The sequence below is a fragment of the Drosophila persimilis genome, unplaced genomic scaffold, assembly GCF_003286085.1.
Source record: "Drosophila persimilis strain 14011-0111.01,24,50 unplaced genomic scaffold, DperRS2 tig00000191-arrow-pilon, whole genome shotgun sequence".
NCBI classification, from domain to species: Eukaryota; Metazoa; Arthropoda; class Insecta; order Diptera; family Drosophilidae; genus Drosophila; species Drosophila persimilis.
Window position 1 is genome coordinate 13,595,668 of NW_020825298.1, and position 23,200 is coordinate 13,618,867.

The window sequence follows — 23,200 nt, forward strand, 5'->3', positions numbered from 1 at the left end:
CAAGTCTGCTCACCTGACCACCGAAGGCCGAAGAGCACTTTCTTGCCATCCCTCTCTGCCTACTGTTTCTTAAACGTCATGGATTGTAAGTGTCGCTTGCTAGCAACAAGAAGTACAATGACCCCCTTAACTACTGCCATCGCAGCAACAACATTAACCGCAACGTTCTTCGTCACAAACAGTCCACTGCATTCCCAACTTCTGCAACGCAAGCGAAAAATCATCGAATAAGTGTTCATTCCGGTTTCAATTCCGGCAATAACAAGGCAAGCAAAAGAACCAGAACAAAGCTGTCCTGGCTAGTCAGACCGGACTGAATTGAAACATTCAAATCAAGAGAAAAATCAACCTTCAAATGTTACAGTTCACTAACTTAAAAATAAACTGTGGAAGCTCAAATCACATAGCAAATGTGACCCCAAACAACATAAACCTGTTTCCGTTGCTGGTTGATAAGCGAACGATCAGCTTACAGAAGCTGGAGAAGGTACCAAAAAGAAGCCAAGGACTCGACCAATATACATCCGGGAGAAAAGCTTTAGCGCGCTAGTTAAAAAGAAGAAGAGGAAGAAAGAAACAAATTTACAAACATGCTAAATTCAGGTGGTGGTAAATGTTGAGCCACTGAGCTTCTTCAGAGGCGTAACTCGATTGATTCACATAGTCACAAATAGCAACAAAAAGATTTCGATATAGTGCTTTACTTGTTTTATTTCGATTTGTAATGTTATGAAGACAGCCACTGTGCCAGACGCCGGAACTTGTGCTTGCGATGACGATCGGTGTAGATGTGTCTTCTGCTTTTCCGATTGGAAAGATGACGAAAGTCGAGAAAGGCCGATAAAGAAAGTAAAACCGCAAGGCAGAAGCAAGCAAGCGATAACATGCGCTAAGAGATGCGGATGGAAAAGAGCAAAGCAAAGGGAATTATAATTTTGGCACCTAATCCTAAAAAGTTCATGCTGGGCGTAGTTGACCCACATAAGGATAAGCACATAAGGCGAAAAGTACGGATAGGTCTTGAAGGAATCGCAAAGTCCATCTGATGTATTGTTGTCAAACGCCTTGGACCAAAACTTGATGAACGCTAAAACACCCCTAGCTTTATTAACTCGGCTATATGGCTGTTATAACCGAAACTTTGATATTCTATACTCATCAGCAGCTCTTTGGTGATGGTGAACAATGCCAGTGGGAATCGAGGTTTCACATCTGTTCCTACCGTTCCCCTGAGCTGTGTGGGAAAAGGGTATAAATAAAAAATTCGACAAAATTATTAAAATATGAATGAAATATTCATATAAAATTTATATATTAATATTAATTACCTAGCTAGAGTTTAAAAACAGTTTTCCGCTCAGAAAATACATGGAAATACATACGCCATTCAGTACACCAACACTTATGAACATACATGCATATATTATGTGTGTACAAAAGCACCTCACAAGAGCCATAATTATTTGATTAGCTGAACAATTTTGCGCTTAAAAATCTTCCCCATTCCTTTTGAACTCCTCCTGTATAAAAGTTCATCAATATGTTTCAGAAAAATATATGTATACAATATCAATGTTCAATTTTCCCGCTCGATACTATCGATGGTGAACCGAAACAATCGACGGTCGGCTCATTTTTCAACCATCGATAGTATGGATAGCCCTATCGATTTTTTCCCACCTCTTCCTAATTCATTAGTTCAATTTTTTTTTTCATAGTGTGCGGAGTTTTTGATTTATAGAATTTTGGAAAAAAACGTTACTTACAGAGCATTTATTAAACAAAAATATTGAAAATTAGTTACAATTTCCTACAGACTTTTCTTTAGTGTCGAATAATATAATTTAGGTAAGTTTACATTCAATTCTCAGATTACCGTTCTAATTTTGTATCCTCGTGTTTTTAGGTTGGATCTGCAACCTTGTTTAAAATATATGCTATTGACCTATATACATACACATGTATATAGATGAGTGGAGTGCCTAAAAGAATTACCACAGCAAGCAAAAGCGCGGTGTCTATCAAAGTTCTTCCACACGGTGGCACACAGCAAAAGATAAGGTCACATATTTGCAATCAAGTAAGTTTTTGTATATTTGACCTGTTTATAGTATGGAATCGATGACTTCGAGACTTAATGGTAACCAAAATTATCAATTAACGTACATTTAAATTTTGGTGTACATTCATTTGTGCTAATTGTACATTGATGAGATTATTGGCGATGTTATTACATTATTTAATTCTTAGATATCTTTAAACCAAAAAAATATCTATATATGTTCCAATAAATCATTCACATTAATTAATTTTAGGGGAAAAAAATATGCGCATAAAACATACATGTATTGATTTACGGCATCAAAGGACAGACTATTGCTCCTACGTGGTTATGTACACGTTTTCTTTCGCCTCATAACTATATGACTACAATTCGACATGCATAACAAAAGCGATTATTACTTGACAAATTCAAATAACAACAAAAGTACCAAGAAAGAAAAATCAGTACCACATTACAGTAGTGTGGACAATACATTTAATTATTACAATAACGCAAACGTAAGTGGTGCCAGCTGGAGCCGGCAAAATCAAAATCTGCCATCAAATCAAGAATCTACAAAGGAGGCCGTTCTCAAGAATATATCTAGATCGAACTACCGTCAGGCACCTGGCCATTGGGGCCTCGATTCTGCGTGCTGTGCTGCCGATCAACGAAGTAATATCGGTGTGGCGTTATCAAACAAGAGTCGAGGATACATCTACCAGCCAGTTCGTCAAGCAGAAGAATATTTAAATGGTACACAGCACAACATGCGTGACTATATCGCCGGCAACGATGAGCCAAGGGTGCTAAAAACAGATATTTTCGCGGAACAGGAACAAAAGAACTGGAAAGCAAGAACAACTCGTAGAACTGATTATCTGGAAAATATCCCAGATAGAGATAACGTCCAGAATTCTCCATCGCCAGAACCAACATGGGAATCTATACTGTAATTTTGAAATTCATTTTCTGTTATTGTCCTGCTTGTAATTACATTCCTCTAATACACGCACACAGTAGTATTTCGTTGGGAAATGTCCACTTAAAATACGTCTGAAAAAACCAAAACAAGAAATATGTTCGAGTAAAAGTAAACCTCTTGAATGCATACACATTTACAAACATTAAAACCACATATACATATGACATGTATACTCTTCCTTATACATATACTGTATGATACTTGCAAAATTCTCAAATATACATATATTAATTTTGTAAAATTAATAACACTTTCTTTTCTATATATATTGCAGATCAGAAGCACCTACGCCGTATCATACGACAAGCCAGCACTACGAACACTATTTTTCATATTTTTATAACCGTGGAACTAAAACAGTGTCGAATCTTCCGTCAGTCACAAGTAACCGAAAACTGCCAATGACTGAATTTCAAAACTCCCCAGGTCGACGAGACCCTCGGGATGTTAATGCGACCACTGCCGGTCAAAGAGAACCATCAAAGAACGTTGGTCGTAATTCGCCATTCGAAAAACACGTGCTAAAGGAAAAATTACCCAGTAATTATTTGTCTGTCGATTATAGCGACAATGGCTGGGCAGAAGCTGTAGATTATCCTGAATCTTTGCTGAAGAAGACTGGAGAAGAATATCTGGATATAAAAGATTTATATGACTCTGAGGCTATTGTAGAAACTCAATTCGATCCTAAACATCGTCGCTTTAGATTGTCTGAGAATAAGCGAGCTGATTCAGCTAATAACAACAATGAAAGTACGGAAAAACCTTTAGATCAGAAGCCGCCACGTTTGCCTGTGAATCAAAAAAAAACCAAAGGAACCACATCTTCCGTTAAAAAGTCATTGACCACGGTTCACAAAGTCTTGTTGTACAGTACCCAAAGTCCGCGAATGGGGCGCAAGCAACAGTTCGCGACACATCGAAATTTAAACGCGAAAAACCAAATCTCCAAGTCACTGGGAGCCGAAGACGAGTTTCCCACAGTTCTATTAGTTGATCCTGAATCCAAAGATGAAGTCTTTCGAAGTCATGTAGACTCCGATCGGAATCCTGATTTCGACGATGACGACGACTTGGACAATAGTAAGAGTATTCAAAGTTACTTCCTTTAATACGATTTCTCTATTCAATGTTAAATTTTTAGTTTCAAATTTCGACGAAAGTGACACTGAAAGCTTGATCTCCGACGCTGAAGATGGCTACCGGGCCCATGCTTATAAGCTTACGCATTCCGTGGATAGATTTACATCACCCCAAAGCACACCAAGTTTGTTGTCGGATCAGTCTTCTGAATCTGACCTTAAGAATCCAGACTCGCTCTTGGTACCCAGTTTATTTCCCTACGTACCACCGTATTTGTCCTTCTCATCGAACACAACAAAGGGTCCAAGGGTTCCGCCGGAGCTCCATAGAGTGCTCAAGTGGCGGGTTACCAACATAATGCCTAAAGTTGTGCGCCTGATTCTAGCCAACAGCGGAATGCGAATGTTAAAGAGTAAGTTATATTTGTACTTCATTATAATCAAATTAAAATTAATCAAGAAATTCACAGAAACCAACGATTGGATGGGAGTGTGGGGCAAGCATTTAAGGTCGCCTTGTTTCAAGACCATCCGTTCATATCAGAAAATAAACCACCTGCCAGGCTCCTTTCGCATAGGAAGAAAGGATTCCTGCTGGAAAAATTTGCAAAGGCAGATGACCAAGCACAGCAACAAAGAGTTTGGCTTCATGCCACGAACATACATTATCCCCAACGATCTATGTGCATTACGCCGGCATTGGCCAAAATACTCACAGCGCAATACTAAGTGGATTATCAAGCCACCGGCCAGTGCGCGAGGGGCTGGTATTCGCGTGATTAATAGATGGGGACAGATCCCAAAGCGAAGACCACTTATCGTGCAAAAGTATGCCAAACAATGCATATAAATTGTATATTTAGTTAATGGTTATTTTTGCTGTCTTATAGATATATAGAGCGTCCACTACTTATTAATGGTAGCAAATTTGACTTGCGTCTGTATGTGCTCGTTACATCCGTAAACCCGTTGAGAGTTTTCATGTATCACAACGGCCTGGCTCGATTCGCTTCAGGTATGTACCTTCCACAAACCCCTTGAGGAGTATGTATATTTGATTTGATGATTTTCGTATCCACAGTAAAGTACAGTTCCAGGGCAGACACTTTAGGCGATAGGTGCATGCATTTGACAAATTATAGCATCAACAAGTTCTCTTCTAATTACTCAAAAAATGAAGATGTAAATGCCTGCCATGGTCATAAATGGACCATAAAGTCTCTGTGGACATATTTAGCTAACCGAGGGGTCCGAACGGACTGTCTGTGGGAAGCCTTGAGAAGTTTAGTTCTGCGGACCATTCTAGCTGGCGAGAATGGTATAAATAGTATGATTAGAGCAAACGTTGAATCAAAATACAGCTGCTTTGAGCTGTTTGGCTTTGATGTAATTTTGGACTCAGATTTAGTTCCGTGGCTATTAGAAGTTAATATATCTCCAAGTTTACACTCTGAATTGCCATTGGACTCCCATGTCAAGGCCCCCCTTGTACAAGGTGTGCTAAACACGGCACTGTATAACGTAAGCTATAAAATGGACTTTTTTAAATCTGCATTCCTCTAACTAAACATTGTAGGTGCCTCCAAAACTGACTCAAGAGAAGCAAAAAGAGCTAGCTGCCGAACTCTCTTTTCCAAGTGGCACACCAATGTGTTACGATAAGCGACTCTACATAAACTATTTATCTCGCGAAGAGAAGGAAAAGCATAACACATTCACACGAAAGTCGATGGACGATAGGAATGAGGTAAGGATTAACTTGCGGCTTCCATGTTAGCATACATTTTCAAAATGTAACATTTTTTAACAGTACATAGACGCAATTCTGCATAAATTAACTCCTGATGATGTACGATGTCTCATCATTGCGGAAGATGAGTTGGCACGATGCGCACCCCTAGAACGTATCTTCCCAACTGATCAAACTCATAAGTACCTAAAATACAATGATACCCCACGATACTACAACCGTCTGTTAGATGCCTGGGAGTCGCGCTACGCAAACAATCGTGCGGAGGGCATCGCATTGTTACGAGACTATTGTCAAAACAAATATCATCTCCAAGTTCCAACATCTCCAAACAAAAAGGTAAGTTTTTCCCCATTAATAATTTTTCTATATATAAACGTTAAGAAGCTGTGGATAGGTTCGGCATAATTTTTAATTTATTTCCATATTGGAGTTTATAATTTGTTCGGTGCTTAGTCCACCATAAATAATGTGGATATACGTATATGTATTTCATATATTTAAAATGTAGACACTAGGTTGTTTCTACAACAATTAAAGGGATATATTCAAATCAGCTTTAATATTCTTGACTCTTGTTAAATTTTGAGGGATGTTGGAGTGTTATGCAATCGTTCCTTTGCCGCTGCCGTGCTCTTTATCAGCGTAAGTTTTATGTCTTGACCACATACAGAGTCATCGTATCTATAAAACTCGAATGTCTGTAGATAGAAATTGCTAGTACGCAGAAAATTTGTTGTTCAGAAACGCTTAGTTTTCCTTTACCAGTCTGTAGTTTGACTTTACAGTCTATAGTCATTGTCTATAAATGAAATCGAGTTGTGTCAAAGCGCAACGTTTGCTCTTCGATTTTTTGTTTTCATTACATATGTAATATTTATTTCATCACACCTTTTTTGAAAATTAAGTACATACAGTCATGGAAAAAATAATGGAAACGAACGGCGGAATTCACATTTAAAACCAATGTTCTTCCTTTCAGGATAATTGAGCTTCATTTTAGTTTTATCTTTTGGGATATTTATTCAGAAACATTAGGTTTTTAAACACAAGTGGATTTACAAAATTATGTATGTATATGCATATGCTCCGAGCACTCGCCCATATATTTAGACTGCAAAATGATTGTAACGGACTCATTAAACTTTGCATAGGCTGTATTATGTGCCTAGATCAGTGGTCGGTCAAAATCGCATGTTTTGGAACTAGGTATGTGATATGTCTACGCACTCAAGTGCACTGTAAAACATGTAAATGTGTGATCACTGCATTGGAGATCCTTTCACTAGCATATAATGAGGTGTCGTATTTTGGGTAATTCTCTTCCCTTTTGTTAAGGATAAAATAGTTCCTTGTTTATGTTTTCGAATATTAAGATATAATCCATCCACGACAATTAAATAATATACAGGCCAACAATAAGCAGTTAAGTTTCCAATTTTCATACTAAACTTTTTTCTTTGGTCAGTATTTGAATATAATCCTGCATAGAATAAACAGCTCGCAAAGCTGTATTAATTCTGTCAGAGCGGTCAATCCGGTCAGAGATGCCTGCTAAAAGTTGTCGAGTCGGGCTATAATTTTTGAGTGGGTTACTTGGACCAAAAGGAACATTTTTAGAGCCTGAGACCTGAAAATTACAGTTTTATAAATAAAGCCTAGACCCACATCTCTATGTCAGCGCCATAGTTAGTTTGCCTTCTTCATGGCACTAATATGATTGTGTGTGGAATGGCGAAGCTAATTGTACGTACAAAATATGTAAATGTATAAACAACACGTCCACATCGGGATTCAAGATGCGCAGTACTCGCCACAATTTTATTTAGTGATCTGAATACTTTTGAATCGATAAGATTTGAACACATTGTGGTGGAATTGGCAGCGTTAAGTATATACATGAATCGTTTTGATACTGTGCACGTCGTTATTGCTGACTGTTAACATGACTGACTCTAGTAGATAACCTCAAGCAACGTCCGAAATCTCCGTGAGGAGAAAGTGAGGGCAAGTGAGAAAACAAGTCTTTCAAAAGGCTCGCTAGCACTACTACTTGCATGCCCAAGCGGATCTTATATAGGTATACAAAATTAACGACATATGAATCATATTTCTATCTGCTTTGATCCGATTCCGAGTTTTGTTGCGATATCATTTGCGTTTAGGTTGCTGAATAGATTTATGAAGGGCTATAGAATATATAATTTGAATTTCATTTTTAAAAGAACTATAAGGACCCCATAAGAATAAGTTTTGGTATAATTTTAAGAAAATTGAATAAAACAGATAATGTTAGTGTAGTGCTTTGGACTATGAGGGAAGCCCTGGTATGATGTAGTTTTAAGGCTACACACAAAAAAAAAACTGTGTTGCGTGAAATTATGTTTGTTTTCATTACATAATTCCGTTAAACGTTTATATACAAATAAATCAATATGTTTTGTTTGTAATTGTAATATTCCAGGATTACGTCATCAAATTTATGAGATGGATTTTAAAGTAATATTCGCTGCCATCGTATTCCTAGTAGTAGCTATTCTTCTTGTTAGTGAAATTACCCTAGCAATAACATATATATATATATATATCGATATGCAATATATATAATTTATATAATTAGGTTAACAAAATATGTATTATATTTATTATATACAAAAAATTGTAGTTACGTGATTTGATTAATGATTTGTTAACTAATTGTGATGTCGCTTTATTTATATGTAATTTTTGTAGATAGTATTATATACTTTAATTTAGCCTTATAGTAAAAGTCTTGGACTTGAATACATAACATACTGAACTGCCGAGATTTTTAAAACCTTAAGACGGCTTTTACAGACTTATAAGAAAACAATTTATAAAAATAAAAGCTAACCATGTTGTTCTTCGATAAGTTTTATCATATCACTAGGCTTAATATTAATAATTGTGGAAATGCTTCAGAAAAGGCTAAAATTGTTGACAGAGGTGGAGGCAATTTATTGTTTAGAAAATATCAATTTCGCACAGTGGGACAAAGTGGCTGGAAAGGGGAACTAAAATTCAATTTTAATTTGCTTGCATAGCTTCACTCTTTACTCTCCTATCGTTTACCAACACTCCAATTAGTGTGCAAGGTAACAAATGTAGCACACCTATTATTAGTATTAGTGTTTTGTTTTCGCTGCAATTGATGCATTTGCATTTGACGTACACGTGCATACTTAAGCATATAACTGTCACAAGCTGTACAACTTGGAGTTGTAATAATATTAAGTTCGACATAATTATTCAACAAATTTTCAACAGTACTATCAAGCAGTTTAAACTGTACATTTGTTTGGGCTCTGTGAAGGTTCGGTTTCTTGAAGCTAAACTTCAAATGTTCAAATTTTCTCAAGCTAGATTTTCTTCTATATATATTGTTCTTGTGAAAACTAAGCACTAAAAAATGTATTTATAAAAACCTGTGCGTGTATATACAGCTGAAGTAAAAGGACTTGCAAGCACTTCCACAAAAGATTCTTAATATTTTTAGCAGCTACGTTAATTACAGATTGTATTAATAGAAAAAAACTTCAGATCAATATCATCAATATTTACTGAAACAAATTAAAATGTGGAAATACTTCAAAAATTACCCGGTCAAAATAATAGTAGTGCATTTGTACAAAAGCGACTGAGGCTCCTTTATTTATAACCATTATAATAAATTCATATTTGACATTAATTTTAATATTTGGTTGAGTAGCCCTTATTTACTGTAACGACTGCTCAAATCTCAGGAAGCTAACCCAGTTTTGCAACCTTTCTACAGAAATCTAGCTCGAGGATTTTTATACAGCAACCCAAAACAATGTTTTTTTTATTTATAAGACTGCTTTATTTTATATAACACCATAAATTCTTAATTGGCAATTGGCAATTGGCAATATAAATGATCCATTATGTTTTTAACATATGCAAAAATTTCGGAGTAGAAACTTACTCGAACCATCCTTGAAGATCGGCCGTATTCTACAATTTTCATGTATTTTTTGTGGAAAAATCGTATAGCCGTGATTCTTAAAACATAGTTTTAAACAAACAAATCCTCAACTTTTCCAATGTTTCATTGGAACTTGTGACTACGTCTTTTATTGTTATGGCTCTTATATAATGGCAATTCTGATTATAGTAGCTAAACAACCAATGATATTTTGGTATATTTTGAAATTCATTTTCTTCTAAATTGAACCCTTTAACTTGTTCACGTTTTTCGGGATTAGAGTATTTGCCACACCCCATGATCCAGGCACCAAATGACCAAAAGGTCAGGTAAAGGATAGCTAAAAAACCGTGAGACTTAAATAAACAACTCAAGTAATATTTAACACCAAAAAGCTTGCAAAAAATGGAAGAGATTTAAAAATGTTTAAATTATCTGTAACACTACTATTATTTGGACCACATAAAAAAATTACTTTAAGAAAAAAGACAATTTTAGTTGTAAAAAAAATGTGATTGTTGAAGATATAGTGAAAATAATTAGCAATATGTAGAGAGTGAAAGAGTGTGAAATGGAATGAATAAAAATGGAAAGTCATCTTTATATGTATAGTATCATCAAAGACAATATACATTATAGTAAAATGAGTAATTCCCATATATTTCAATGATTATATGCACCGACGTTTTTTCAAACACTCGCTGTGAGTGCACACAAAGCCTGCATATGTATACCTATGTTCATGTATATGGGCAAAGCAACTGATTTGAATATCGAAAACGTTTGTGTGAAATTTCTTGAGCCTTAAATTTATTGGCTGCATTTGTGGTGGGGTGTCGAAAATTCTTTTCCGATTGATATGTTGAATAATAACACAATCAATTCATTCGCTGCGACTTGCGATTCCGATTTTAAAAATGTTTGTATGAATAGGAATTTGTGTGTTCCGGTATTCTATCGATATTGTTTCATTCTTAAATTTGTATGTTACATTTAAATTAATTAAAACAGCTGGTTGCAATACCTTTCGCTTTGGGAATGACATCATCGGTTGGGCTCCGATTTTCGCCTTCGCAAAAAATTCCCGATTTCAGAGTGTTCAATACATTAAAATTGCCGGTTCTAATTGCTGGACGTTCAAATTTGTTAGAGTTTTAATTTGTGAGATTCTACTCTAAATTTTGTTTGGTGAAGATACAAAAAAACGGAAAACGAAGAATAGAATAGATTGCAGAATCTTTCGGATGGGATTCTTAATTGATTTGGAGAAGCCGCAGGACATCTGCAGATTCCCCATCCACCACTACCCTCTCGGTTTCCGAGACGTCAGAGCTTTCACTTCTTCGCCATAGAGTCGCGTCGGTTTTGCCGTCTTGTTTTCTGCCGCTGAGACTACTGAGTTATTCGCACTTGACTCACCAAGGTACACCATTAACTACCACAGCCTGCGACCCGTTCGTCGACCTCGGCTAGCTAGTTCGACCAGTCCAGTTAGATCGTAGACGTAACAAAGAATGATAAGCTTGTTTTCAAATTAATTAATCTTAACATTTTTTCCAGATGTCTTTTCGACTGATTCTGGGCTCGGTCAATAAAACAGGCAACAAAAAGTCAGAATAATGACTTCAGTATTATAATCTGTTTAAATAAAGAATTTGCAGACCAGATTTAAATTACACTACACTAAATTAAAGTCGATTCATACATACATACATATATTTAAAAATCAAAAACTTCGAATAGTCCGTTAATACATGTATTTTTAATTAAATTATAATTCATTCAACAATTTAGACATTGGATTAATACTTTTTCTGTCGTAGAATACAAAAGTATATCAGTTCTGTTTTTATGTAGCAGCTAGGACCTCCCGATCACAAACATTTGTTACATATCATATTTCTCAGGATCAACAGCCATTTATGTCTGATCAAAGTCAACTGACTCAAATGAATACATTTTTTCTAAAAATATCACAAAGGATCTTTCTCAAACTAAGGGCAATTCCCAAGCTCCGGTTATCGAAAGACATTGAGGTTTATAAATTCTCATTAATATCCCACGGCGATAGAGACAATTTTAAAAAGCAATCATTTCTGCATAAATGGTTTATTTTTGGTAATAGTTAATACAAAGGTCAAATTAAATCTACTATTATGATATATTCATATCAGGCACATACTCGTATATTCATATGTAATATACATACATATAGTTTGAGGCGTCAAGTATGTTTCGTTCTGTACTACACAATGCAAAGATATACAATTCCATTCCAATATTCATATACAATATTCAATTTTTTAAACCCCAAGTCTAGTTATTTTATTTTTACCATTTATAGTATATTTTAAACTCATCCATACATTTTATAATATGTACATATTTTTATTTATTATTTATTTTAATTTAGGTCTCGAACGATAAATGTGAACCACTAACTGTCAAGACTGTAATTTCTTTAGGAGAAGAAGAAAACTAATGCTTAAAATCAAATCTCCCTTAAATTCGCATAAAGAACGTCGTGAAAAGAGCATGGTAAGCCTATGAATATAAATTATTAAATATTTTTTGCTATAACCAATTTTTGTTTGTAGGCCTATCAAAAACACCAACAAAACCCTGGCTTTCCATTAGAAAAAATACCATTTGGCCCATTATAAATTTAACCCTATTTGGAAATTTAGTGTTAAGGTTTAAAAGGTATTCAATGTGTTCGGCCTCTAAGAAATTATATATTATGTAAGACAATTAGTAAACGCTAAATAAGAGTGAGTTATTAAAATTATATGTTATATTTCTATATGGATTATAGCTAAGTGTTTCAGTATTTATTATATTGTGAGCTGTCGGGCTTTTCCCAGCTCTTCAATAAAAACCGACAAAAATAAGTCGAAATGCTTAATTCTTGACGATAGCAAGAGATTAAAACATATATTTATATATATAACTGTTGCTAGTGTGGTTGGATTATACTGCCCCGCACTCGTTTGCTCTCAACATTCTACTCGCTACTACTAGTTGGGCTACACTCGTACAGCACAGCATAATCATTGATTAGACAGCGAGCGTTAGATCAATAGGAGTGCGCCTATCAGAGCGGCATAAGGCCAGCGAGTAGGCGATCCGGAGTAAGGACGCCACGATCATTTGGATTTTCTTTTAGGGTTGAAAAAGGACGCGAATTGATTATTTCATGTAATTGGCATACCAAGTTCCGAAGCTCATCGAAGCCAAGGGGGCCCGACACGACTGAACTATACAGGAGCCGCTTAGTCATTTCGACAGCGGATTCAAAAGTCCGCCCACAGTCCGTGGAACTAGGTGGGATAAAACACCAATAGAATCCAGCCAATGCGCTTGAACCTTGTCCTTGTGCTTCTGGATCCAAAATGAAGGGGCTTCAGCTCATCCAGCTCGATGCTTGCGCCACCGAAGTGGCGACCATATGCTTGGGCAACTCTTATGGCCGTGAAACGTTTGAGGGCGTCCAAGAATGCAACCCTCAGATCCTTCAGCAGGTCTAGCCATGCTGTCTTCGAGGCGAATCAAATAAATACGGCTATGTAGCACTTCTGTCGGGCCTTGTTGCGTACATCTGTCTTGTAGTAGAGGGGTCCACAGTAATCTATACCTGTGGCAGTTAATGCAGGTGACTTCTGCACCAGATCCTTTGGTAAATCTGCCATTATCAGCCATGCGCCGATTAAATAAAATAAATGGAATACAAAGTATTTAGAGAAATCAGTTTTTAATTATATTTGTCCAACACTTAAATTACATTTTTGACAAAGCTTTTATAGGAAGTATAGCTGATTTTCTAACCCAGATGATGGGGATCTGTTAATACTTTCGGCTATAAGAAATGCCAATTTGTGAGCGTATTGACATACAGCAGGCACGCGACAGGTTCCAGAAAAATTATAATACATATGGGTCATTTTGTAAGACAACATTTGCAGTTTATCGGCACTTAGTCCTATGTTATCATGTATAACATTGTAGTTAGTTGGCGATACCGTTCCCTGACGCACAGCTTGCGACACCAAAAAGAAGTCATACCGCTCAGGAAGCGTTATGACATCATCGACTACAGTACCAGGCACGGGATTTCGATTGTTGGTAAAGTACCGAGTATTGATTCGCTTAGCGACAACAATAAATGCCATTCGACAGCCGTCTTCTTTGCCTGCAGATTTATAAATCTCATCGAGTTTAGTTTTTAAAAACTTCACTTCAGTGTTAACGACCTGATGAAGTTGTCCATCACCCACACCATCACGGAAGAACAGAATTCTCTCTGGTAAAATACCGTGATGTTCCCGGAACGCTTTTAGGGCATATGTCATATTCATTGACATCTGATCCGACAGCTCTTGGCCTTTCATGTGTTCGTTTACTGAAGAAAAGTAGCGGTTCGATGATTTCATGTCCATCGTAGCCACAAGTGCACCGTACGACTTGTTTTTGTTCTTCGACGAATGACACACGTCAAAGCCAACAGTCATTAATCCGCGAAGAGGTAACTCTATCATCCATGGAGCGCCCATCAGTTTGGCGTTCATCTGAATAACCACTTTTGTGGCTATGGACATGAGACCAGCTGATTTTTCTTTTCTTGGAGCAATGGTTTTCAGAGTGACCACTTGTGATGGTACTGGTCGATCAACACAAGTGCGTTTTTTAATACAGCTATACCTGTTGATGATGTAAACTAATAAGAATCCACTTTTTACAAACTTACTTTACCCATACTTCTCTTCGTTTGGAGCCTTAAGCACTAGCATTATAATTTGCGGATCTTTCGCTACTGCATTATCGATCGATTGTGAGTATGTCCCATTGCGATCATCGGCTATTTTATCACTGCAATGAAATACAAGACTAAATGTATTTCTATCTATAATATTATATAGTTTTAAATAATACATACTATCGAGGCTCGGAAATAGTCATTTTCATCCCACTGGCAGCACGAATGCAGAGCTTTACAAACTCCTCAGTCTCCCGTAAATTACGCTGTGGAGTTATCACATACCACCTCTTAATGTCCACATGCGAGTACATTGAGTTGTTTCGGAATTCCATAGTCCAATCAGCACGGTTATCGCATACGAATCGCTTTTGATTGCCAAAAACTATTTTCTCAGGAAATAAAACGCGAGCTGGGATGTCCACCAAAGCTGTATCAAGTTCAATATTCCACGATTTTAACACATCCATGCTCTCTTTCGACGATTGCAAGCGCTTGTTGAATGCGCGCAGGCGTTCAATGCGACGGTCCGGATTCAATCTGGTAAACTCGCTCATTGCTTTCATTAATCTAATTTAAGAGTAACGAACCAATTTTGATATTAGAAATATTAACAACAAAAACTTTGAATAGAATAAAAGACATACTGAAAATTTGCTCGCATAGCATCAGTCATTCCAGTAGCTCGAGCCAATTCGGGAACTAGCATAATAAGCTGATCCGTGCCACCACGAATGTTTTTCTCGGTAGGTCGTGACACCACCAATGGCTGCTTATGGTCTCGAATTGTGATATTATATCTCTAAAAATCGAAATAGTAGAACAGTAAAATGATTTCTAAAATTAAACAAAAGATTAAATGCTATTTGCCTTAACATTGTACATTCCAATTTTTGTTGATCGCGTTTTGATGCTCTTTTATATAGGATCATTCTTTATGATTCAATATCTTCATGATTTTCGGTTGTAAACGGAAGAACATTTGCGTTGCTCATACATTAATAGTGTAACAAAACTAGGTGCTCAAGGGGCGAAACTCCAGGTGCACTTAAACTTGATTTGTATGTATTTTGTGTATTTTTGTACCGATGTAATAATACCTTTATGAAAACTTACCTTTTTATAATATTCCACATACGATATATCTCCATCTTTAGTGTTAAACTTACACAAGGGGTTCAATCCAAAGTCGACATCATCGATGCGATAGGTTTTATTGTTGTAATCAGTAAGACATATCATACCTGGGGAAGAGAATAAATGCGTAAATATACAACCATCAATAAGTTGTACCTGCTAAAAAGTATATCTATTGCTTTAGTAAGTGTTACGACTGCAGAGTTAGTTATGTTATCCTAAGTTATCCTAAGAAACAACCTACAGTCATACCTTTTGAGTTCCAATAGCTCGACTTAATCCTGAGCTTTTTCTAGTGATCCTATTGATACTGAGTAATAGATTGTCAGTGGCGCGATAACTCGCGGAGAATTGAGTCTTGCAGCAATCGGTGCCAGACCACGAACTATGTAAATGTTTTCGACTGCGCATTTTTAGTCTTGCCTTTTCACATCTACTAATATTTTGTGTATAACAAATGCAAATACGAGTCATTAATCTAATTGGTCGCACAGGGTTATGCACAAATTTATGTATATATGCATATGTAAATATGGAAAACTCACCCATTACTTGGCGTCGAAAAGCATCTTTAAAGTTGTCGGTATCCCGAATCGCCTCACTTAGGATGTCATACAAGGTATCCGTTCTCATTACCTTATGAACGACCTCGGCACACAATAATATATCAGACTCGTGTTGACGAATCGATGTTTGATATCCAGGCCACAATTCCACGCGGTAATTATTAAGTTTAATCTTTAGCAGAAATTAAAAAACAACATTTAAAAGCTTTTAAACATTAGCCCGTCGTTATTTTTCATTTGTAAAGATATTTCAAACATTATAATAATAATATAATAATAAGAATTGTGAAATTTGTGTTTTCCCTGATTTGATTTTTTTAAACTGTTCAAAAGGAACAGGCTGCTTACGCTACTGAAAATAATTGCCGTCGCAGCAGCCAGCAATGAGCCAATGTTTTTAGATTAGTAATAGCAGCAGAAAAAACTTATTGCAAGTTGTCAATAACTAATAACATCTAGTTCGTTTTTTGACCCTCAAACACTTTTAAAGTTAGAGTCAAAATAAAAAGATGTTTACCAAAGTTTCGCATCCAAAATTATTTTTCAAAATTTTCTTCAAAATTAAATTTATATTTTCTTTGCTTTTGCATCCTTTAATGCGGAGAATGTTGGTGACGAGACTTCGAAGGTGACCTCATCATAACATTCGAGTAAAAAAAGCAATGCATACGATGATGGAAAGTCATTATGTTAGGGAGCCATTATGTTACAGCTTGGTAGGATTCGAATGCCGGTTTTTTTTACTATTCATGCAGATTTCAACTAGGTACACATAAGATTAAGATTGAGAGGCGTTAAGATTAAGATTTTTGGTTCACATTTACATATTAGAGCAATAAATACTGCTGCTGTAACAATATGAAAATCCATATAAAAATGGCATAAATATATAGTTACATGGCAAGTATATTATTTAAATTCATTTTTGTTAGTGCAAAGTGACGTACCTTCGCCTTAGCATCATAATAGTTACGGGATACAAGCTGGAGACTAAGACTCTCCATTGCTTTTCGTAAGAGAAGATTAAGCACTTGGAATTGTTGATTGTCAGCTGCTTCAACTAAACCAACATGCTTAATTTTGATGGTAATGTTCTCTCCTGCGTGATTTTTTGTCACTAATTCCTTGAAGTTGAACTGAGTTGTGCAGAATAAAATAGTTCCGTCGAAAATGTATCCACCCAATATGTTTTTATGTTCGTAAAGGTACCCACGACGGTAACGTGTGTTGTCGACTTCAGGTTCAAAATCAACCCGGTACTGGAAAATGGTCCAGCATGGACGTTTTAACAGCTTAAAATAATTGGTTTGGACATTTATTTTCGTGCCGCTAATTCCAGCTTTGGTTGTAAGTCCCTGAGGACGAGAGTGCACAACTTCAGTTATTAGGCGTCGTCCACGTACAGACCCGCGAGGATCGCCTAGTAAGAAAAACATTGGAAATTAAAATAATCACAAAAAGAACAAAACCAATACCTTCAATGGCTTGAGCTTCAGTATCCTTAGACTTGGGTATGATCTCCGACGTTTTTAACGCGTCCGCTGGGGGGACAGGTTTATCCGGACGAGCCTCGTTAGAAGATTGCCCCTACAAAGCGATAAATTCGTATGTTTTTACATAAATGCTTATATTCTATACCAAATAACAGACAAAATAACACAAAATAGTTCAACAGGACAGGAGTTTTAGCTTCGTTAAAAAAGGCCAAAAAGGGTTTTTGCTCCGATGAAACACACATTTCTGGAGAGAGCCAACTATAGAGCTTGAAATGAAGAACCGACAATATAGTGTTATTAATGTATGTTTTTTTATGGAAACACAGCTATGTTATCTATGGATACTTAAAAAAAAAAACTCATTTAAATATTTTAAAAAATTCGGGATAAAAGATGGTTTTTGATTTTATCAGGACAACAAAAATCGTGAATTCCTTGAATTTTTCCAATTCAATTATGTCCCTCCTTGATGAATTCTTCGGTTCAAACGCCTGTCTTAAAAAGGCATTGAGAATTTTTGACTGATATTGGTTGGAAAAGGTTATAAACAAGAAGGAGGGCATACCAAATATTAATTTTTAGTTCAAAAGTAAACTAAAAACGGGGGGAACGTTGTGAGTTGCTGCTATGGCCGCAGCTCCATATTTATAGCCGATTACGTTGAACAACAAAAACTGTGTGAGAGGAAAAAATCTTGAAATTAAATGATCTGATCCAGATTCGCGAATCTGTCTCTATGATCTTGCGTTTTTGATTTGTTCGTATCTTCAAAATTGTGGATGAGACAGTTTTTCGCCCTATGTGGGGGAGGAAAGAGGCGTTGCAAAAGAAAACGTTTGAAACAAACTTGATTCAGTGTGATATAACAGGAGTCTGGGTACAAAATTTGGTTGCTCTAGATCTTAGTATCTGAGAGAACTAGGCATCAAACAAGACAGACAGACAAACCTGGCTCAATCGACTCGGCTATCGAAAACGCTTCCTTTCCCACTTTTTCCACAATCTAATATCCCACTATACTCTTTTTGAGTATTTGTACATGAATGCTACATAAATACTCTCACAGACTAGCTTTTCGACCGATCCAATTTGAACTCCATTCGCTTAGTTACATATGCATAAACCCAGCACATATGTATTAATAGGTTTGTGTTATGGTTTTAAACATCTTTAGAGACAGATATTATAACATAGCAGGCCAAGAAAACCACACCAATTCTATGCAAATTTCAGCACGACGGTTATCCTAAGCGCAATTATTCGGGATTGATCGAAGCATTGATCCAAAAGCATAAAATGGAAATACGTACATACATGCGTCCATTCAGTGGCTAAGTCAATTCTATAAAGAGCTAAGTAGGGGAAAACGTTAGGGGAAAATTATTCAACATAAAAACTTTCAAAAGATTTCATATATATGTATTTGCAAAAACAATATAATATTGTATATTTTTAGCACATGCAAAGTTATACAAACTTGAACATCAAAGTTTTCTAAAGACACATTCAAGACTTGGTGCACCAATTAAGCTGTTCAGTAAAAAAGCTGCAATATTATTCCGGTAACCATTTATATACATCACTTTTTTAACATGTTATATTTTTTACAACTGATTTAATACACAAATTAAAGTGAAATTACTTAATTACTGTGAATTTGAGTTCTGTATGTTTAAAAAAACGCGATGTGCAAACCATATATCAATACTGCCGGGAAAGGATATACATACATTGTATTTAATTTAGTTTTCTTACCAACTGCAGACCCAAGCCACGGTTTGCATCGTCCTTCTGTTTTGTTCCGCGCCCGCGTCCACGAGAATGCCCAGAATTTGTTGGTAAATCATTCATTTTCCGTTGAATAATTTCCGTCGTCCACCGTCAAAGTTTTAAAATTACCCAGGGCTGAATGCGCAAGTTTTACACTTCCTGTTGCTATCGATGTCAAAATATCGTTTACAGTTATTGGCTTTTTCAAAAATTAAATGATACTGTGGTCATACTGTAATACTGTTCAGGAACAGGTAGGATTGGAATGCTTTTTTTTGCAAATTACCTATAAATTCATATTCAATAATTCTACATAGGAAAACGAGACAGTCGTTTACATTTAAATTTAAAAAAGTTAAAAATGTAACTGATATTTATTTTGACAATAGGCTAATAACTTTTATCAGCAAAAAGAGAAGTGGTGAGACGCACACTTCACCGGAAAAAATATTCCAATGTGAATAATCGTAGAATGCTGCGCTTTGGTGTCTATGAAGTGATGGATTGGATTTTGGATTTTACTCAATATTGATTGATACATTTAAAAAAATGTGAATTCGCTGCCGACAAACATATCTTAGGCTAATAGAAGTTACCGTTAGCCGAGACTTCCTCATATTTTCTAGAATTTGTAAGAGGAATTTTCCGAAAAATGTCTTTGCGAAGCTAACTCAGGGATGATATTAAAATAAACCCGATAAGACATTGTTTCATATTTTTGTTTTAAATTAAAAATTGTTGCGGCGCAATATTTATTTTCTGCATTTTTAAAGTACAAAAAAACATATATGTAGATTTGTTTCTTTCCCACAAGAAGGGATTTATCCACTTTTATGGTGTTATTTTTGAATAAAGTCATTCATCCTATTTGGTTCTTTTGTCTTCAAAACATGCTATCTTCGTGGCGGATTCTATTGACAATAACATACTGGAAGGTAGTGTAATTTTGAGTTTTTCTCTTTCGTTTTTTTTTTTGTTTGACTTATTTCGCTAAAACCTTTTTTAACGCATGTTTGGAGCAAAACCCAGCCGATTAGCTGCTTGCCAAATAGCACCTAATTCTTGGCCCTCAGCCGCTTATTTTGTTTGTTACTTATGTCTATGTCACTAATTTGTTTGTTAAAGCTTTGCGCTTGCTTGCCCTGCTAAACACTCTCTGCTAGCTCGCTCTTCGCTATCTCCGCTTTGCGTCTGCCTACCGACGTCGGCCGAGCGAAGCTACGCTTAGCGATGGGATCGGCAATGTAAAGGGCAGACAAGCCACACTTGCAATTTCGATGTCACGCATTAAAGAACATATCGTAATTTTATTTCTGAGCAAGTGCCAACCGTCACTCAGCCGTGCGCCGCAGAAAAACTGACTCCGACCACTCCAAGTGTGCAGTTGATCTCGTTTGCCACTCCAAGGGCAACGACAGTTGCTGGCGATGCAGATTCGGTAGCCGAATTCATCGCCTCGGTGAATGTGACGCTGTCTGCAGCGTCCGTGTCCGTGGTGTCCGCAAGTTCGCTAGTTGTCCCGTCCATCCCGATCCCACCAGTAAATAGACGTTCCGGACCTCCGGATATTGCCACCACAGGCACTAGGCCTGTGGTGACTAAACCACTGGTGGGAGTCCCACCAAAACGACAAGTTTTTGTTTCACGGCTGGCCCCTGACCTCACATCTAATGATGTAATTGCTTTTATTTAAAGCAAAATAAAAGCCGTGGGTTTAAAGGTGGAGAAATTTAACTTCTCTTATGTCAGGGAGATAGCCTCGTTTAAGATAAGCATCTCCCCAGCTCAATTTGACACCATTTGCTCCGCCAAATTTTGGCCGGAGCATTTGGTGGTGAAGGAGTTTAAGGCTAAGAAGAAGAATAGGCCCCCCATATCCCTTCCAAATCTTTCCAGTGTGCCACCCTCAACCTCAACTTCCTCTTCCTCAACTTCCCGTCTTGCTTCCACCTTTCTAAAAAACTAACATCTCTTTTAGTAACCTATCAGAATGTAAGAGGCTTGCGTAGTAAGCTCAGCATTCTTTTCCGGGACAGTGTTGCATTTGCTTCCGATGCAGTTATTGTGTTTACTGAAACCTGGTTAAAGCCGGACATTCTTAGTTCCGAGGTTTTGGCAGGTCGGTACACAACTTTTAGAAAGGACCGGTCGTCTCGACGTGCAGGAGGGGTTCTAATTGCAGTGGACTCTTACTTCACGTCAGAACACTTCACAGTCCAAGTTCAACAGGAACTGGAATTCCTGTGTGTAAAACTGATTCTTCCCGCTTTCGCCATATTCATTACTTGCTCGTATATCCCACCTTCTTCGGATATTTCAATTTATGAGCAGCACTTGTCCGCTTTAACCGCTGTTTCTTCCTCGCTATCTGATAAAGATCGTATGATAGTTCTTGGTGACTTCAACTCTAGTATCCTATTGCCCATGTCACGACATGACTTTGTTGACGGCTTGCTCGACCTGTCCCTGTCTCAAGTCAATCATGTGAAAAATTCCTAAGGTCGTTTGCTTGATCTATTCTTTGTATCGGATCCAACCATAGTGTTGTTATCCCGAGCCCTTCCGCTCACTATACCTGAAGACGCCTACCACCCTACTTTCGAGGTGTCGCTAGATATAGGACCAACTGTATTGGATCGGTCGAGTAGACTACCTGAACGTGTCCGCTGCTTTCGTAAAGCCGAGTTTGCGAAGCTTAATAACCTCATTAGGGATTTTGATTGGTCCGCTTTGTACTTGTGCACTGATCTCACAAAAGGCACAACAATTTTTTACAATGCTCTTGGCACATTTTTGGATTCTTTTGTCCCGCTTTCTTGTCCGATTAGATCTGGAAAACCCCCTTGGTTTACCAAAGAGTTATCCCGTCTAAAAAACTTAAAATCAAGACTTTATAAAAAATTTCAAGAAGTGGGCTCGGTCAAACTTTTCAGTTCTTAATGCTCAATGCTATAAGAGCTACCTATCTCGTTGCAGGATACGTTTTTCTCAGTACCCTAATCAGTTTTACTGCTTCGTAAACAGTAAGCGTAGAACGTCCGCACACCCATCCTCGCTATCATTTTGTAATACGTCGGCAAATAATGATCAGGCAATTGCCGATCTTTTTGCCCAGTTTTTCCAAACCGACCCCGGGAGATAGCATACTGCAATGCCAGTCTGGGCAACAAAGACAAATTTAAAGATAAAGTTGTATTAGATGTTGGTGCTGGTACTGGGATACTTTCAGCTTTCTGTGCAAAGGCAGGAGCCAGGTTGGTCTATGCCGCATAATCTTTAATTAGAGAGCGAGCGTTGTATCAATGGTAGTGCGCTCTCATAGATGCAAATGGCATAAGGCCAACGAGTAGGCGATCCGGAGTAAGGACGCCACGATCATTTGGATTTTCTATTGAGTTGAAAAAGGACGCGAATTGATTATTTCATCTAATTGGCATACCAAGTTCCGAAGCTCATCGAAACCAAGGGGGCCCGACACGACTGAACTATACAGGAGCCGCTTAGTCATTTCGACAGCGGATTCAAATATCCGCCCACAGTCCGTGGAACTAGGTGGGATAAAACACCAATCGAATCCAGGCAATGCACTTGAACCTTGTCCTTGTGCTTCTGGATCCAAAATGAAGGTGCTTCAGCTCATCCAGCTCGAT

The 23,200-nt window shown here is 37.1% G+C and overlaps 2 protein-coding genes across 4 annotated transcripts; one reads left to right on the forward strand and one right to left on the reverse strand.

Annotated features, from left to right (window-relative positions):
- Positions 1–1,938: 1,938 nt before the first annotated feature.
- LOC6589002 (tubulin polyglutamylase TTLL4) lies at positions 1,939–12,640 on the forward strand. Of its 2 annotated transcripts, XM_002014288.2 has the most exons (11): positions 1,941–2,080; positions 2,316–2,996; positions 3,304–4,112; positions 4,174–4,524; positions 4,582–4,939; positions 5,002–5,126; positions 5,193–5,632; positions 5,688–5,858; positions 5,922–6,200; positions 12,242–12,366; positions 12,426–12,640. In XM_002014288.2, the coding sequence occupies exons 2-10, from the start codon at positions 2,440–2,442 to the stop codon at positions 12,308–12,310; spliced, it is 3,159 nt and encodes a 1,052-aa protein (XP_002014324.2). In that variant the 5' UTR covers positions 1,941–2,080; positions 2,316–2,439; the 3' UTR covers positions 12,311–12,366; positions 12,426–12,640. The 2 variants fall into 2 exon arrangements, with proteins under 2 accessions (XP_026844410.1, XP_002014324.2); XM_026988609.1 differs by lacking the exons at positions 5,193–5,632; positions 5,922–6,200; positions 12,242–12,366; positions 12,426–12,640 and having other exon boundaries at positions 1,939–2,080; positions 5,688–5,840.
- Positions 12,641–13,578: 938 nt separating this feature from the next.
- On the reverse strand, positions 13,579–19,678 carry LOC6589001 (protein aubergine). 2 transcript variants are annotated; one of them, XM_026988969.1, is made up of 10 exons: positions 19,536–19,678; positions 17,760–17,871; positions 17,232–17,704; positions 16,264–16,456; positions 15,698–15,825; positions 15,229–15,383; positions 14,762–15,151; positions 14,584–14,694; positions 14,079–14,526; positions 13,844–14,017 (listed from the first exon to the last, which is right to left on the reverse strand). In XM_026988969.1, the coding sequence occupies exons 1-10, from the start codon at positions 19,629–19,631 to the stop codon at positions 13,919–13,921; spliced, it is 2,205 nt and encodes a 734-aa protein (XP_026844770.1). In that variant the 5' UTR covers positions 19,632–19,678; the 3' UTR covers positions 13,844–13,918. The 2 variants fall into 2 exon arrangements, with proteins under 2 accessions (XP_002014323.1, XP_026844770.1); XM_002014287.2 differs by having other exon boundaries at positions 13,579–14,526; positions 19,536–19,677.
- Between the last annotated feature and the right edge of the window lie 3,522 nt (positions 19,679–23,200).

Excerpts from the sequence above, each read along its gene's own strand:
- LOC6589002 (XM_002014288.2), top strand. The coding sequence starts at position 2,440 with ATGCATAACAAAAGCGATTATTACTTGACAAATTCAAATAACAACAAA. Across the intron at positions 5,127-5,192 it reads CCTGGCTCGATTCGCTTCAG|TAAAGTACAGTTCCAGGGCA; the intron begins GTATGTACCTTC and ends TCGTATCCACAG. Across the intron at positions 5,859-5,921 it reads CGATGGACGATAGGAATGAG|TACATAGACGCAATTCTGCA; the intron begins GTAAGGATTAAC and ends ATTTTTTAACAG.
- LOC6589001 (XM_002014287.2), bottom strand. The coding sequence starts at position 19,631 with ATGAATGATTTACCAACAAATTCTGGGCATTCTCGTGGACGCGGGCGC. Across the intron at positions 16,457-17,231 it reads ATTATGATGCTAAGGCGAAG|ATTAAACTTAATAATTACCG; the intron begins GTACGTCACTTT and ends TTTCTGCTAAAG. Across the intron at positions 15,152-15,228 it reads GCTATGCGAGCAAATTTTCA|ATTAATGAAAGCAATGAGCG; the intron begins GTATGTCTTTTA and ends CTCTTAAATTAG.